This window comes from Streptopelia decaocto, assembly GCF_964273445.1.
Source record: "Streptopelia decaocto genome assembly, chromosome: 4".
In the NCBI taxonomy this organism is placed as follows: domain Eukaryota; kingdom Metazoa; phylum Chordata; class Aves; order Columbiformes; family Columbidae; genus Streptopelia; species Streptopelia decaocto.
Window position 1 is genome coordinate 53,933,688 of NC_138658.1, and position 16,563 is coordinate 53,950,250.

Here is a 16,563-nt window from a genome sequence, read left to right on the forward strand (position 1 = left end):
CCAGAACAGATTAAAAAATATATATATATATTTTATATATATATAATATATATATTTTATATATATATATATAAATAAATCTCAGTCATGCTTAATGCTCATCTCAGAGCATGCATAGTTTAACAGCATTGCAAGCAGCGTAGAAAATTATGCATTGAAGATTCTGTCAGCGTGATATTCCAGAAGTAATGAATAGCTATAACCTGTATTATAATGACTGAACTGTGTTTTGTGATCAGAGCTGTGTTGTAGCCATTTCATTTGAGGAAAAAGGAGAAAATTGTGGTTTTTCTCGGGCCACGTGTGGATGTAATCAACACTTAGAGCAAACTGTACTTATCTGTTGGAACTCCTAGTTCTAAGCCTTTTCCTGAAGGCTGTCTATGTGGGAGTACCCTTTTCATTTGCTAATATGCATTATTTTGCAGAAAATACTCAACTGCTCAGTCAGAAAACCCACATGTATTCTGGTTTTGTATTTTATATGTAAGTCTGCTAATCCCCTCTTGGGAGATCTGTGTATGTTGTTCATGAATGTTTTCAGGTGTCTCTGTAGTAGTACTGTGTAATATTCTGTCTTGTCCATTTGTTGTATAGTATTTCGTGTAGTCAGACATGCTGTGAGCTCCTTGTAATGGTCCTGACCATCATACTGCCCTGGCTCTCCCTGTTCTGCTAATTCATTCTGCTTTACATTCACTAAAAGTAGGATGCCAGTGATATCCCAGGTTCTCAAGGCCAACAAAATTATAAAATGAAGTACCCATAAAAGTCATGCAATTGTAGGAAAATAAGGGAAATGTGGAACTGAGGGATCTATATGATGCTGACATGAAACAGCAGTCCCAGAAGAAATGAGAAAATAAAGGGAAGAATGAGTTCCTGCGTGAATCAGGGCTCCTGTTTGCGTAGCGGTCCCTCTGACTTGTTTATCTGCTGCATCTTCCTCCAGAAAATTTCAAATCTTACAGTACGGAAGTTAATGTTCTCCTTCTGTCATAACTGGCTAATGGTTCTGGGTCTTAAGAGCTGGTTTTTAATCTAGGAATATTATTCTGAAAGGTACCAACCATCCTTCTCCCTCATTTGCCATGGGAGAGAAAATTACTTGTTACCTTGTGGGACCCAGCGCTGTATTTTTATCGCAGAGATAAAATGTTCCTTGTATGAACAATCATTTATTTTATTTCAATTCTGCATATGCTCATAGAAGGTGTAGGAGTGGGGAAGGCATTATTTGCTTTTTCCTTGTTTGTTCCTCTAGGAGAAGCTAATGTAGTTTAAGAGGCTAATTCCATCAGCATGCCCTTCTTTTCCCCTGATTTTTCTCTTATTTCTCTTGGCCCACTTGTAGCAGAATAATGCATGTCGGTGCCACTTTTTGCATCTTTAAATCTGAACTGTACAATTCCATTTGCAACCTGGCTTGTATTCAGGACAGGCCTATCCTACCACAGCAATTTATTTATCATGTTGTTTACTGAATCGTTTATATACTTTGGACAGAACAGATGTGGCTTCCAACAAAGCTTAAAGAGTAATTTCATTACCCAGAAGCATGAGAACACAATCAGGAGTGTGCCATGGTTTTGTCATCTTCTGACACTGTTGGAGCAAGAAAGCAGAGCTCACAACTGGTCTAAATTACAAAAAAGTATTTTCACAATGGACAATGTTTTGCCCTTACTATTGCATAAAATTTTCTATCAACAGTCTTTATGATTCCATTTTAAATTTACTTTTTTCATAGGATAAATGACTGTACCAAGTTAGTTATTTGTCCTTGCTTTCCTACATATCAATCCTTTTCATTGCCACCATTATCCATTTCTGCTCTCTTATCTTTGTACCTAATTTATCTGTTTCTTTCACACATCACAGTTTTTCTGTATGGAGGTCTTTTCCTGACCTGGCTCATGAACTTGCTTGTTTTTCATTCATGTCTTTTCTGTGGACTTACTTCTGCTTTGAGCTGTCTCAAAAGTTATTCTAAAAGGCAATTATTTTCATTATCCCCACATAAATAATTTTCTTTCATCTCATCTGCCATTCACAGAAGTCTTCGTTGATTATTGCACTGTGGTCCTGTTCTCCTTGTTTTGTTACCTCTTTATTACACCGTTTCTGGAGTTGGACAGGGATTATGCCATTAATTCTTCTGAAAAATGACAAACCAGTGAGCTGTCTGATTATTAGTATCTTCCTGATATTTGTATGCGCCGTCTTTTTTTTAACTCCTAAATAAGACATTTAACTCTTAAAAAGAAATTGTTCGTACTGGGTGGGAGCCCTTAATCTTTTTCCACACAGGACACTTATTAGCTTTAGTGAAAAAAAATAATTAAATTTGAGCAGAAATTGCAAGACCAGTCCCAGGGTTTTGTGAGACCATTGAACTCTGGGGTGGCAAATCCTGAAAACTCATCTGAAGAGGAAGCAAAGTATTGGCATGAGGACGAGTCGCTGTGCAGGTAGGCAGAAGTCTGAATTTCCTTCTCCACAGCAGCTGTCTGTCATGAGTGGTAAATGCAAAGTAGCTTAAACTTCTTTCATGGGAAAACTGAAGTGATCCCAGTGGCTGAGGTCACTGTATTGGAAAAACAAGGTCTCTGTTTAGCTCGATGAAGCTGTTTGACTGAGCTCACTGTTTCACTTGGACTTGGGTGATTTTGTGGAGCAGCTAACATGCAGTAAAAGTTCACACCCTGTTTTCGCCACACAGTGGCATGTTTGTGTGCCCATAGTAGGTTTGCACATGAAAAATGGAGACATTACTTAGTACAGTGACTTTGCAAAAAGTTTCCAGAGGCCGATACCAGTGTCCCTTTGCTGTGACTGTTCACATTTTGCTCACAGCTGGGGGTTGTGAAAAGTGGTGGCTCTCATTACTAAAAACTGCAGAGTCCCATCAGAACTTGGCATCTGTTCTAAGAGTAGCAGCAGGATGCAGGTTTCAGGTATGCTTGATGGGTTGATCCACAAGATGGCATATTAAAGCTGTACTTTATATATACTGTCAAAGGAGCAAAGTCTAAACACTGTCGTTAGTGTGAACTGGGGTGGAAAGCTGCGTCTTTTGGAAACAAAGGAAGAGCTGTTTCACATTGGAACTAGGAGCTGTTTGAAATGTGGGGCTTTTATTTTTGCAGTGCAAAATTTGAGCATCATGGGGAAAGACTGAGGAGAAGCCCTCTTCTCTCTTACCACTAGAAGTAACTTGGTTTCTTTTTCTCTTGGCATTTTGTTGGGTTTACATGCAAAATCTGTCAGTAAGTGGATGCTGGTTTGCTGTAATTCAGCCACTGGTGCCTCCCAGTTCCAAGAACTCACGATGGGCTTCATAGAAACCAAATACACATATCAACCAAGAGTTCTTGTGATTTGGGGATTAATAATTTATATTATTTTAACTGGTCACGATTTTAAGTGTACTTGAAGTGAATTAAAGTTCACAGTGGTATTTTAAATAATGTGCTTCTGTAATTAGTATTTTTACTTGTATTGCCTGCAAATTTGCACTGTATTAAAACTGAAAATTTTGGAACCTTTGTAGCTCCCTTTTAGCTTTCATGCTGTTTACAATTTGTATTTACTTCATTTTGGACAGCAAAAGATAAATAAGTTCATTTTTTGGCTCGCGTGCACTAAGCCATTTATTGTATTTGGATGACAAACTGCACAGAGAATGTTAGAACTCTGATAAAATCCTCTTCATTTAAATGGAAGAAAATAATAATTTCTATAAATATTTAGTTGTGTAACATTTTTCACTCTCTTCTTTTGTTGAATAAGCCCTGATGTTTCATTCACCTGATAGCTCTGCAGAAAAGGGGCCTGTTACAGAATATACTGAAAAACATAAAAAGGCTGTTGCTGACTTTAGCAGGTGTCAGATCAGGCAGCCAACTATTCATCTTCCACTAAATTAATTTTTTTTTTGACAACACAAGGATCTCCGAAATATGAATAAGACCAAAACCACCATTAATAATATTGTCTTTAAATATGTAGGAGTTTATGTATTCTAAGAATTATCTCTCCAGATTTTTCTCATCAACTGTGTGGTGCGCCCAGTCTGAAAAACATTGAGTGTATTTGAGAAGACCTTTTGAGGGTTTTGTTGAGAAGAGCGATGGTCTTGTTCAACTTTTTATTATTATTTCCCAAACTTTCATCCAAACTCGCCCTCCACATACAAAGAGAATATCTGAATACAAAGGTCTGCTTATTTCTAATCCCTGATAATTGGTCTTTTTTCAGTGACCTGCAACTGAAATGTCTCACATTCAATTTTTTTCCAACAGTTGCTATGTCCATTATGGGTGTCTTTACCAAGAGAGAGCCAACTGGTAGAAGGAGCGTTCTTGTTTCAGCAACAGGCATTGCCCTTCCCAGCCGCGCAGCTCACGTCAGCGTTTCATACACATGCCAGAATAGTTTCTTTTCTTTTGACCAGTCGAGTGACCATGAGGGATCAGATTTGTATTGGGTTACAGAGTTCAGAACTAGTTCACCCAAGAGAATTGAGAAAAATGTGTTTTTACTGCTCCTCGTTTTCCATCATGTCGTGTTTCATCCCAAGAGAACAATACACGGCCTATCGTGGAGCTGCTGAAAACAGATTTATTACCTGGCTCGCTGGCTTACAGAGGCCTCCTAGAGCTTCTGCTGGTGGATTACTGAGCTTTTGCATGTTTGTAGTCAGGAGGGAAGATATTTGAGTAGGTTTTTTATCATGGGATCTATGTCTTCTTAAAACCTATTTGAGTCTATGGGTAGTCCTGTTCTGACCAAATCTTCTCCAGCACAAGTAGTTTTTATAAGAAATTATTGTATTACCTGGAATAGTTGCAAAATATTTCTAAGAAATATTTGTATGGATGGATATGAATGTAGCAGTGTAACTTTTTTTAGGTGGGATCTTTAAACCTGCGTGATTGTATAATTATGTATTGTTTTAATTTTGGAGGAATTTCATACAAATTATAAAAATGCAGTTTTTTTCATACTTTTCTCCAATTTGAGGTTTCTAAACCTGCCTTGTACAGTTAATTTCTAAATCCCCCTGAAAAAAATCTGTTGTCCAAGCCCTCTGGAAAGCACAGCCCCATTAGCAGACAAAGTACAGATGGCTCTCTACTTTGTAGAAGTTCCTCTGTATGTTATTCCTCCATATATAAGCAGACTTTTTTCCATATTGACAAGGCATAATCTAATATAAAAAACTTATTTTTCAGCAGAGATCTGTACAGCAGTTCCTAGTGGTATTATTCTTAAGATCACTTGCTTACTGTAATATTTGTATCATTGGTGTTTCCAGCAGTACTTTTCATTCTAAGGTCTTGGAATCTGTTTTGTATTTTGAGAAGTCACTAAAGATGCCCATAGGATAAAACTCAGTATCTGGGTGTACCCTCTGGGCACGCAGAATGTCTGGGATTTAATACTTATTGTGTCTTAATCAGGTGGCCTCCTATATAACAGGTGTTTCCAGACGGTGCGTAGGCTTTTCATGAAGGAATGGTCAAGGTGGTGGTGAATGACAAAGCACGGTGTGATCATGGTCACTGCTGAGACCACTCTTCCAGAAAGGCACAGCTGTAGCCAGCAGATCTTCCTGTTGTTGTTAAACAAGCTTCTGTGGTGGTTAACGTGTTCGTGTTAGTCAAAGCAGGAGCTCCATCATTTTTTTTGTTGTGTGTGGTAATGGTGGAAGCCCATCTGTTTGACAGGTGAAGGAACAGAATAGTAACAGAGGGATAATGAGCTGTATGAAGTTCCTCATCATATGCCTATTACCCTTTTTAATTCTGGACATCATTCTGTGTTGAAGAATACCTGTAGACTCTGTTCTACAGATTAGGGATTATAAATTAAGCCCCCTCCAGAATAAGTCTGTGTACAAAAAGAAGATAATTATGTTGCTGATCTCTTTAAAATGTGGGTATAGCGATATCCAGTTTTCCCAGTTCAGAAATCTCTGAGTGTCAGATATTCCAAATTGGTACTATTGCTAATGTAAAACCTCCCCTTTGAGAATGAATTCCAAAGTTTGAAAATAAAATGAGCTTTAACTTTTATATAAGAGGTGCAGTAAATATGCAGAGGGGTTTTTTTGGTGTTTTTGTTTTTTTACTAAGGTAAGTAGAAGTCATTTGTTTGTCCCCTGATGTTGTTTTTAACTATAGAAATAGCTGAAAGGTTAAACCCAGTATTTCCTAAGAAACTTCTTTGTAGTCTCAGTAAATTTTCTAGCAGATCTCAATATATTAATGAATGAATGAATGTGATCGATCTCCAATTATATATTTCTTTTTCTTTCTCAAATGTGTCAGTCATTGAAGATCATTGTGCTAAAGGAACTTTTCCAAAAATCTTCCTCTGGTTGTTCATCTGTCTCCTTTATGTGCTTTGCCTAATATTATGACTACATACAGCAAGTCAGTTATGCCAATACAAGGGGAAATTTGGTTTGTAGTAATTACATATTTCTTTCATAAGGAACATCATCTTCTCTTTTACATTTGTATATTGACTCTGATAATAAACAGATTAGCCTGTTGTGACAAGAAGTGTTGGGATTTGTGACACTGCTGTGACAATAAAACCTGTCAAAAAACAAATATCAGTTCTAACCAAGGCATTGCAATAAATGCATACTTTTAAAAACTTTTATTTTTAATCCATGTAGTTTACCTAAGCAGAAGATAGAACCTGTTTCCGTAACAGATTAAATCCCATCCATGTAGGCTCTTTGTGACTGATAAAGAATCTGATATTTGTCTTTCTTTTTGACTCTGTCATCTGTAAAATAGTTATACTGATTTCCAGGTTAGCTGATGTTGACTTTTCTTGCAGTTAGCAAGCTTAGCTAGTCTGTAAATGTAAATAGTCAGTTGCTGAAAGTGTTTTCCTTATCAGTAAAGAGAAAAAACAGTAAAGTACTTATTAAAATCCACTTCAAAATATCTTAGGTGGAAAAATAGTAATTACTAAGTTGAAATATGAAATTTTAATTTGTCTTCTCTGTCCTTAACTGTTATTAGTCTGATCATTTGTTATTATGTAATCACAGAGTATTTTAATGTTACTTGATCTAGTTTATAGTAGGAACACCTGTACATTATAAATCTCAGAATCTATATCTGTGTATAACAATGTGTATCTCACTATAGATTTTTAACTTGAATTTTAAAAGGCATTCAGTGGCTGCAAGCTGTTTGGAAGGAATAACACTTTAGTCAGGTAATTTAAATGTATTATGCAAATAGTGTTCAGAAACTACCTCTATATCTGGGATTCTTTGCATAAGCAAAGAGTGACGCAGTAAAGGATCAGTTATAATCTTCCTTATCTTGAACTTGTGGTCTGATGTTATACTAAATCGTGATTTCAGTGAAAGCTGACTGAGTCTCATTGCTAAGTGCCTTTCTTTTTCTCTGTTTCAGCTGAGACAATCCCAGTCCTACTGCACAGACACAGAATGCCTTCAGGAATGTGAGTAACTCTCAAGATCAGGTGCATGGAAGTAAAATAAGCAGTAGTAATTAGAGTCTGACTGGTCTTTAAAATGCAACAGCTGACTCAACATTGTAGGAACATATTACATTAAATCAAATACTACAATACTAAAATTGTTATGGTGGGGAGGTAATTTCTGAGGATCTGTGATGCATGTGAACATTTGTACATTGGAAGCATTGCATGGAAGCAGCAATGGTGAGCAGGCTGGAGGTATCAACATAGCAGCATGGCCATTGATCAGGCCCCAACTGTACCGAATCTTACCATTAGCTTCCAAATAGGATTATTTCAGTTTTTCCCCAAGAAGAAAATTCAGAGGGGACTTTATTTGTCCTCCTTACAGTCATAGCAACCTAACTAGTAAAGACTGGATATTCAGCACAGATCCAAACATGTACACGTGTTCCTGGCTGAGGCTGAGTAACTTACTGGCAGTGCTCTGAACCCTTCACTCCACTGTGAGGGAGAGGAGATTCCCCACCAGCTCTGACTGATAAGTTGACACACATCGTGACTGCCTATCTGTTGACTTGATGGCTGTTAGTTAATGAGGCAGAGTACCAATGTGTATGTTTCCTTAAAATTTGCTGTGAAATACATTAAAAAACCCTCTCCCAAATGGTGAGCGTTACTAGGACAGTCAAACATTACCAGCATCTGCAGGAAGCATAGCTGTGCAGAGGTAATGCAGTAATGTAAGTTTGCCCTGAGGCACTCTGTTTACAGTATCCGTGGTCTAGAGGGAACAGTGCCAAATGCTTAAAAATTAAGTGGATCTATTTTTCCTGTATTGCTTTAGCAACTGAGGATATGAACTCACTCAATTACCCTGTATCAGGATTACTGTAATGCTCAGAGGCAGCAGGGAACACCTGAGCAGCATTCTGGAAGCAAGAGCTGCTGCTTCCTGTCTCTTCTACAGGTGCAGGAGCAGTGCAGTCAGGGTTTCTGGGCCGTTGGGGAGAGGGCATGCCTTCATTTACTCTCATGTTCCTCCCTCTTCACTCCCCAGTAAAACCTGTTTAGAGATGGACATCTAGCTTGGACTTGCACTATGTCCTCCCAGTGTGGAATATTATCAGATTCATTGCCATGTTGGGCTGAAGGGGAAAAGCTGTGAGCTTTCCCAGATAACCCCTGAGTGGGGTGCACATGTGCCATAACAGTGCTGCTGGCTTTACTCTTTCTTTTGGGGCTTTCCAAGTCATGCTGTGCTGTGTGTCGTGGTTTAACCCAAGCTAGCAATATAATGATGATAGCTGCTCACTCACCTCCCCCCCCAAATAGGGGAGAGGAACAAAAGGGAAGGAGAAACTCGTGGGTTGAGATAAACACAGTTTAATGAAATAACAAAATAATGCCAATATACTACTACTAATAATAATATATATAAAATGGAAATAGAATATAAAATAAAAGATACTCAATGCGTTTCTTCATGAACTCCATCCGCACTGAGCAGCCAGTGCCAGGAAGCAGCACCTGGTGTCCAAACACCCAATCCTGTAGAGGGAAGAGAGGAAAAGACAGAAAGGCCCAGAGGCCTCTGCCAAATGGCAGGATGGCACAAGACTGAACTGAAGAAAAACTTCTCAACAGAACTTCCCTGAATGGGTCTACATCCATGCTCCAACTCAACTCTGAGCCCAGCGGGAAAGTCCCAGCTCTCCTTAAATATGAAGCATGATGCTAATAGGATGGAATATTCTCACTGATCAGTCTGGATGTCAGTCAAGCTCTGCCCCATCTCTGTACCCCTTCACTGATGCCTCACACCTGTTGGCAGAGCTCAGAGGCCTTGCCTGTCAGACCAGAGCAATTAAAGACATGAACTCTGTCCTGGAGTGTGATTCTCTTGTTCTCAAACTAAATCTGAACAATGACTGTGCTAGCTATGAAAAAGAAAGGTTTCTAACTGCATGGAGAAAATTAACTCATTTTAGTCAAACTAGCACACTGTGACTTCCAGCACCCTTCCTTTTCCAAATGCACCTGTCCTAGAGCAGACTTTTTAGTCTCCCACACCTTAGACTTCTATGTGTGGTGGTTTTGTTTGTTTTTTTAATCACAGGCATGGAGAAGAGGGAAAGAGGCAAGTGACAGGAAACAGAATATCTTCTGTATTAGAAGTAGGCACAGACAGGCTGTACAGCTTTCTGATCTTTAGTCCACAGTCAAAACCAAACGATGGTAGGTCATTCTCACTCAAGCCTTTGGAGTCTTGGCTTATCAGTGTTTATGCAGCTCTTAGGCTAAAGACTGCATAAATGAGTAAGTTCTGTTAAGTGTGGGCACAATGCTTGTGGGATAGCTTTCATGCTACCAAGCAATAATACAGTGGGGATGCGAATGGTTTGTGGCAAATAGCTTTCCATCCTGAAAGAGATCCTTGCAATAACTGTCTGCAGATGCAAGCAATTTGGCAGCAATTGTTCCAAACCAGTGGTTTGTTTCAAAAACCAAAGCAAAAATTATAGAGTAAATCCTCTCCAACGTTATTGTATTGCCTTAAATTTAGCTTCAGCAAAGGTATCTTTCTGCTGATGCAATGACACTGCCTATTTGTCAGATTATTTTGTGATGCTTCTGTGAGTCTGTGCGTGGGCCAACACGAGCTCTGTAAGATTCCCAGGAGTCAAAGGCAAAAACAAACAGATGGAGCCTGGAGAAGTTTCTAGACATGTTTTCAGAGACAGATTAAAACAATTCTGGGCTGGTCTTCTGCCCATTGCTTCATCCTGTTCTGATGAGCTGTACCGTGATGAGCTGATTTCTGAGGTGGGTCTCCTCTTCCCTGCGTCACACAGATCCATTTCCTGTCACTTGCTGACTTTGGTTCCTCATTTCAGGACCTTGATATGAAGAAGCTTGTTCTCACCCATTTGCTCATTCCCAGGATTTGGTCTTCCTTCTGGAAGCACAGCTGGGAATGTTGTCATACAGATTCTTAAGTTGCAAGCTTGTGGAATAACTGATGAGCTGTATGTGGTTTTGTTTTGGGAAACGTCACGGCTGCGGTTCAGCCAGTGTCACAGCAGCGTCGTGTTATGCTGTTGCTACCAGCTGGAAGTTCTCAGAAGCACCCTGTGTTGATTCTTCCTGAGCACACTTTGTTTTTTCAAACCTTGATTTCAGATCTCTTTTAGATTTTTGGAGCCAGATCAAAGCAGTAGCACCATGGCTCCCTCATTCGCATTTTTGTGTTATAAGCTCTAAATTTTTATTTCTGGTTGTTGGCACCATTATATTGTAGTGACTACCCTGCAGAGAATTTCCTACCAGGGCTGGGACCAGAGCTTTCAGATTTGTACTCCTACATACTGGAGGATATGAGCAACACTTCAGAGAGCATTTGGGTACTCTGCCTGGTGGCTGTTCTGCTGGTTGTCCATCAGAATATCTGATATGGCACTAACGCACGTATCAGAGTGTGATGACTGTTCTCTCCATTTCAGTGGGTGCCTTGGAGAAAAAAGGCTGCAAGTTTTGAATATGCAACACATTTAACATTCTGATGGGATTGTTTATGCTCAGCAAATCAGAAGATCTTACAGTTTCCCTTGAAATGAGGAATAAGAGCAATAATTATTTTCTGAATTCTGTTTAATGCAAGTGGAGCAGGGAAGATTTCTCTGAAGTGTGTTCCAGTTGCAACATCAGCGGTTCATCCAGTCCAGGGAGGATCCCCAGCTGGTACTGAGCTGCTCTGATGGCTCATGGCCCTTCACAGGCAGAGGAAATGAGGGCCCACTGCCTGAGTTTTTTCTGTGTTCTAACGATTCCCAGATGTTGTGACCTGGATTTACTACATTCATATTTTCAACACTATTCTCAGTGGTCTCCTCGCTTGTAATATGATCAGAGATGACTGTCTCAAATGTTGTCTACTTCCAAATGTATTTTAAAATGAATGCGTATCTCTGATTCATCTTGAGTTGTACTCACCTAGGGGAGTCACAGCAGCCTAACCCAATGGCACGAAATGTCTGCCAACTCTTCCATCCCTTTTCTGGTAATTCCCTTCTCCTTTCCTCTGCTCAAGTCCTTTGTGGCTTTCTTCAGTTTCCCTATCCCTTGCCTTTGAGAGTGTCAGCTTGCAGGGATTGTCTGCTGAAGGTCCCACAGGGTCTTTGTCTTCTCTGATGATTCATCTGTAAGATACCTCTCTTCATACCATTTCCTACCTTTTTTTCACAGAACAGGCAAGGCTAAAAACATTGTGAAAAGAAGGCAGCACGGGTCAGAGAGCATGATTTTGCCTTCCCACATGCAGATGTTGAAACAATAAAGAGCTAAAGATCCACAAGAAGCTATTTCTACCATAACATGACAGGCAAAAAACACCATATGGAATATACTTTTACAGTAAAAGAAATGCAATCTTTCCTCTTTAGAGTACAACCTCACTCTGAATGAAGAATAGCACTTTAAGAGAAGAACGATGTTCATGTAAGGAATATTTAACAAGGATATTTATTAACTTTAATGTTGTATTCTTGAGATTTCAGTTGCACAGTCAGAAGGTGGTTGACCTTTAATCTTTAGAAATTATTTTTACCAAACTCATCATTTTAGTAGCTTTGATTGCCTTCTAGTAGAACATTAAATGAGGTGGCAAACATCTGTCACAGAATTTTTTTTTCCCCTTCCCATTTCTTTCCAAGAGAAGACTAATTTATTTCGCCCTGGTCTCTGTTTCTGTAGGAGAAAGCAAGCCAAAGAGCCGTGCCTCATATGTGGAGCAACAGATGGGATTCACCATAGTCATTAGCTCTCACATGAGTTCATCCCACAGTCTCAGACCAGCCCCTCATAAAAGTTTCTCCTACACAGAGATAATTCAACTACGGCGTAAAAACAAATAAAAATCCAAGTAACCAGAGAGGCAGAACTGCTCACGGCTTCATTCAGAAGTGCATGGATATATAGGTATGCTGAGCCTGAGGGACCAGATATTATGAAAATAATGACCTTGGGCTGGATTCGGTGTTGTGTGGAAAGGCAGGCTAGAGACTGTAGGTTTCGTTTCACTCAGGGACACAGGAGTCTACATTCTTATACACTATATGCACTAGTTATTGCCTTCCAGGCACTGGTGATTAATAACCGGATCCATCCATCAAAACGAGTGGTGGCAGGGACATCCATCTGTGAGGTTAGAACAAGACGATCTTCTATCCATCTGGGAATATTAGAAAATATAATCACAGGTCCTCTTTAGGTTAGCCTTTATTCTTCAAGGAATCAAAAAAACACTTCTAAATTACCTGCAAAAATATCAATTATAGGTAAAAGTATTGTGGTCATGAACTCTTAAAAATGAGATCTCTTCTTGTGCTCACCAGCATAAATTCCATCCTGCTTAGTTTCAGCTTCACTCAGCTGTTCTTTATCCATAAGCTGGCCTTGTCTGATTATTTGGTTGTCTCAGTGATGGAGGTCTTTGTAGCAAAATATTGTTTTCTTCTACATATTATTGCTCCCAGTAGCTGAAAAAGCTTCCTGTCCTCATGTTTTGTGATAAAAAGCTTGGAAAAGTGTGATTCACCCCCGCTATGCGAGATTTTGCTTATCCTCATCTCCTTATGTTAGATTAAAGTAACAGATTCTGAAATATCTCACATCCTTATTAAAACACATGGTCATTTCTGAGAGGTGTGGGTTTAACGATTCTTGAATAGTGTAAACAGTGTTGTGGCTGTTTCAGTATCTGGAATGCTTTTAGTAGGTAGTACAGGGTCAAGCTGTGTTAGATCAGTGGTTGTCTTGCTTAACTTAGTTCAGAATACGCTTCAGCACATTTGCTTCTATATAAACCATATTACAATGCAGGCTGGAAGAAGTTGTGTCTTGCATGAACACCTGTGGTTTACCTCTGTGGTTCCTTCTGTTCCCTTCCTTGATCTGTAGCATGAATGGACCTAGCAGCAGTTGGTTATCCCAACTCTTGTTTAACCATGGGCCCTAAGTGCTCTGTGGTTCAGCAAATATTCCAGAAGGCAGCCTGAGTAGTCCCTGTTTCTCTGTGTTGTATGGGGAATCCAGCATAACAGGTGATCTGAATTTTCAGTATTCTGCTGAACATCCATGCCAAAGCAGATGCCAAAGGCTGTCTTACGTGCTACTGAAGATGGTCTCAGGGTAGCTATTAATGTTGTCTGGAAGCCCAAAAATAAAGCAGTTGTTCTTTTCATGCCAAATTATGTGCTGGTTTAATGCGTTGCATATGTAAAGGTCATCTAAGACTTAAAATACTGATATATTATGTTGATAGCAATGTTGTCCCTCAGCACAATTGCAGATCTAAACTCTTACCTGTGCAATTCCACATGCTTTCTGAATCAATTGTCTGCTAGCGTCTAATGAATTAAAGGCTGTACCATTCTCATTCATTTTCTTTGCACCATTCCTTTTCATATACAGCACCCTTTATTTATTCCAATCTCCAAAAGAATTGTCACTTGTAATTGTATATACCTCTAACATTCCTCTACATTAGCAGCTTGTGAGTTTTTAAATGTCTACATTTTGGACACTTAAAAGGCAAGAGCTGTGTGGCAGTTTCGTTTGTTCATACATGTTAATGGTGGTGGTCGTGCTGTGAGAAGCATGACCTTCTATAAGGTTTTTTTTTCTTCTTTGACATTTTTGAGTGCATGTGATGTCAGTAAAGGACATGAGCCCAACAGCCTCAACTCTTGAAGTCGCATTGACAGCAGAGCGGTGTTGTGACTGGTGTAGCTGTAAGCTGCCCCGCAGTGCCCCTGTGCTGTGCCATGAGGAAACCACTTTCACAGAAGAGCCTCTGTTAAAAATGCTTCCCAGTGTGACAGTGATGAGGGTGGTTCTTTGGTGTCAGCATTAACCTTCAAGGAAATGAGTCCAGCAGCTCACTGGGCATGAGCTACCTAGCAAATGTTAAAGAAGAGCACCTTCCAAACAATACTGGATCCAGGCTTGACTCTGTAATGAGATGATCCAAGTGAGTTGAGACAACTGAAAAATCTGACGGATACGAAAGTCCCTGTGGAGTTTCCGTGGATGTTAAAGTTTTCAACTTGAGTAATAAAATAGAATAGCTCTTCTCTTCCTGAAGGTTATTCATTATAGCTTTGTATTTATTGTTCTGTATTAATTGATCATCTAGATCATTAGTGAAGTCTTTACATACTACAGGGTGTTTCAAAAAGATGGACCCAATTTGCAATCACTGTAACTCTGCAACGATGAACAGCCCATGGATGAAACTCCTACCACTTGAAAGGGTGGGGAATAGAGTTTCAGACGATTACTGCTAGACGCCTCTGCCAGCACGTTTGTAACTTTTGTGCAAGTGTAACATGTTGCCATAGTGAAATATACTTATTTGAAATTGTGTTCTTCTCTTTCAAACATCCTGTAAGCCATGTAAGTACTGTAGGTAGTTAACTTATATGTTGGTTTACACTTCAGCTGACAATTTTAGTTACAGTTTGATTATTTGAAATGATGTTTCAGAGGATAAAAGTTGTTGTTTTCAAATGTGCAGGTATTTGCCAGAGTTTCTTGATCCAAAAAGAGTAACCAGCCATCTCCAATCTGATGTGATTTTCTCAGTTTTATTTCCATGCTTTGATGTCTCAGCCATTCTGTATGGAAATTAGGTGTAAATTTTTTATATTGTATTTCTGGGCCTCACTTTTTCATGTATCTCCTCATCATTTTTCCCCCTCCTGACAGATGGGTTTTCCTTGATGCTATCAGAAATAACACATGACCTGGGTAACCAGTCATGGAGATCTGGCATGTGGGCACTGGCACTTATCTGAACAAACTCTCAATAAATAACTTACAGTAGCCAAGAAAATTGTAACCATTATTTTGCCTCTTCTTGCTAGAATTAGCACATTCTCTGTATGGGGCCTAACAACAGAGTTTAAGCTTTCATCTCTCTAGTCTTTTATTTGTTTAAGGCAAAAAACAAACACCAACATACATAACTGTATTTTGCATTAAGTTTGATTTCTTAAACACAAAGTGTGTGTTTATCACTCCAGTTCACTAGGAGTTAATGTGAACTAAGAAATAGTCATGATAATTCTGAGAACTCCAGTGAAATCTTATGAAGTAGATTCTCTCTTCAAAGGGATAAGAAATGTGATTAAAAAATCAGTCTAACACTAACCAAGAATTACTTGTCTCAAAGCCAAAAGGAAGGACTAATCAGAGAACTCGATTGAAAAATATTTCATGGGTTTTTTTCTGAGACTTATGTTATATTTTTGTTTTCAGTTTGGGGAAAGAACTCAGCTGTCACTCTGTGTTATAACTTGAGTTTTCCTTGTCTGTAGTGCCAGGACCAAATTCCTCCAGTGACAATGGTATCAGCTTTGCCATGATAATGATGGCCTGGGTGGTGATTGCACTTGTCCTGTTCTTACTGAGACCTCGTAATCTGAGAGGATCCAACTTAGCCGGAAAGCCAACCAGCCCACACAATGTAAGTGCATCGTCAAGTGCCCTGCAGAGAAACTCTACAATAGCTTAAACCTATTTTGTTTTAATACAGACTATCTTGCAGTCTTTTTTTCCTTCTTTTTTTTCCCTGTATTTTCTTGGAACTCCATTAGCAATGAAAATGAGTAAAACCAAAGTGAAAGCAGAATCACAAGAGCCAGCTGTGAGCCCTGCCATGGGATGGAACAGGCACGGGTGACTGACTGTGGGTCACACTGTCCTCTGGACACTGGCTGTCCCTGGTTGGAATTGCCTCCTGCCTTCTTAAGTACCAGAGGAAAATCACAGCTTTAAGAGAAGTCATTAAACAAAATTACAGCATGAAAATAAGAAGGTCATCTTTGTCCTAGATACAGGATAATGGAAAAAAAAAAGCTATCAATGCAGGAAACAGTATTGTTCTTCGATGCTCATTTACTCTGAATATTGAAAGAGAGATTGAGTGATCTTAAAAGGAAGCACAATGTAACTCTTTGGCATTCTTCTTTTATTTCTAAATCCTTTTATGTGAAGCACTGTTTCTAATCCTGTACGTGTTTTTTT

At 39.2% G+C, this 16,563-nt stretch overlaps 1 protein-coding gene across 1 annotated transcript in view; it reads left to right on the plus strand.

Annotated features, from left to right (window-relative positions):
* The window catches only part of SMIM14 (small integral membrane protein 14), a 42,498-nt gene that overhangs the window by 22,603 nt on the left and 3,332 nt on the right, over positions 1 to 16,563 (plus strand). Inside the window, exons 3-4 of the mRNA XM_082050285.1 lie at positions 7,449 to 7,497; positions 15,855 to 16,003. Coding sequence (XP_081906411.1) covers positions 7,449 to 7,497; positions 15,855 to 16,003 — 198 coding nt within the window. The remainder of the gene's footprint in view (positions 1 to 7,448; positions 7,498 to 15,854; positions 16,004 to 16,563) is intronic.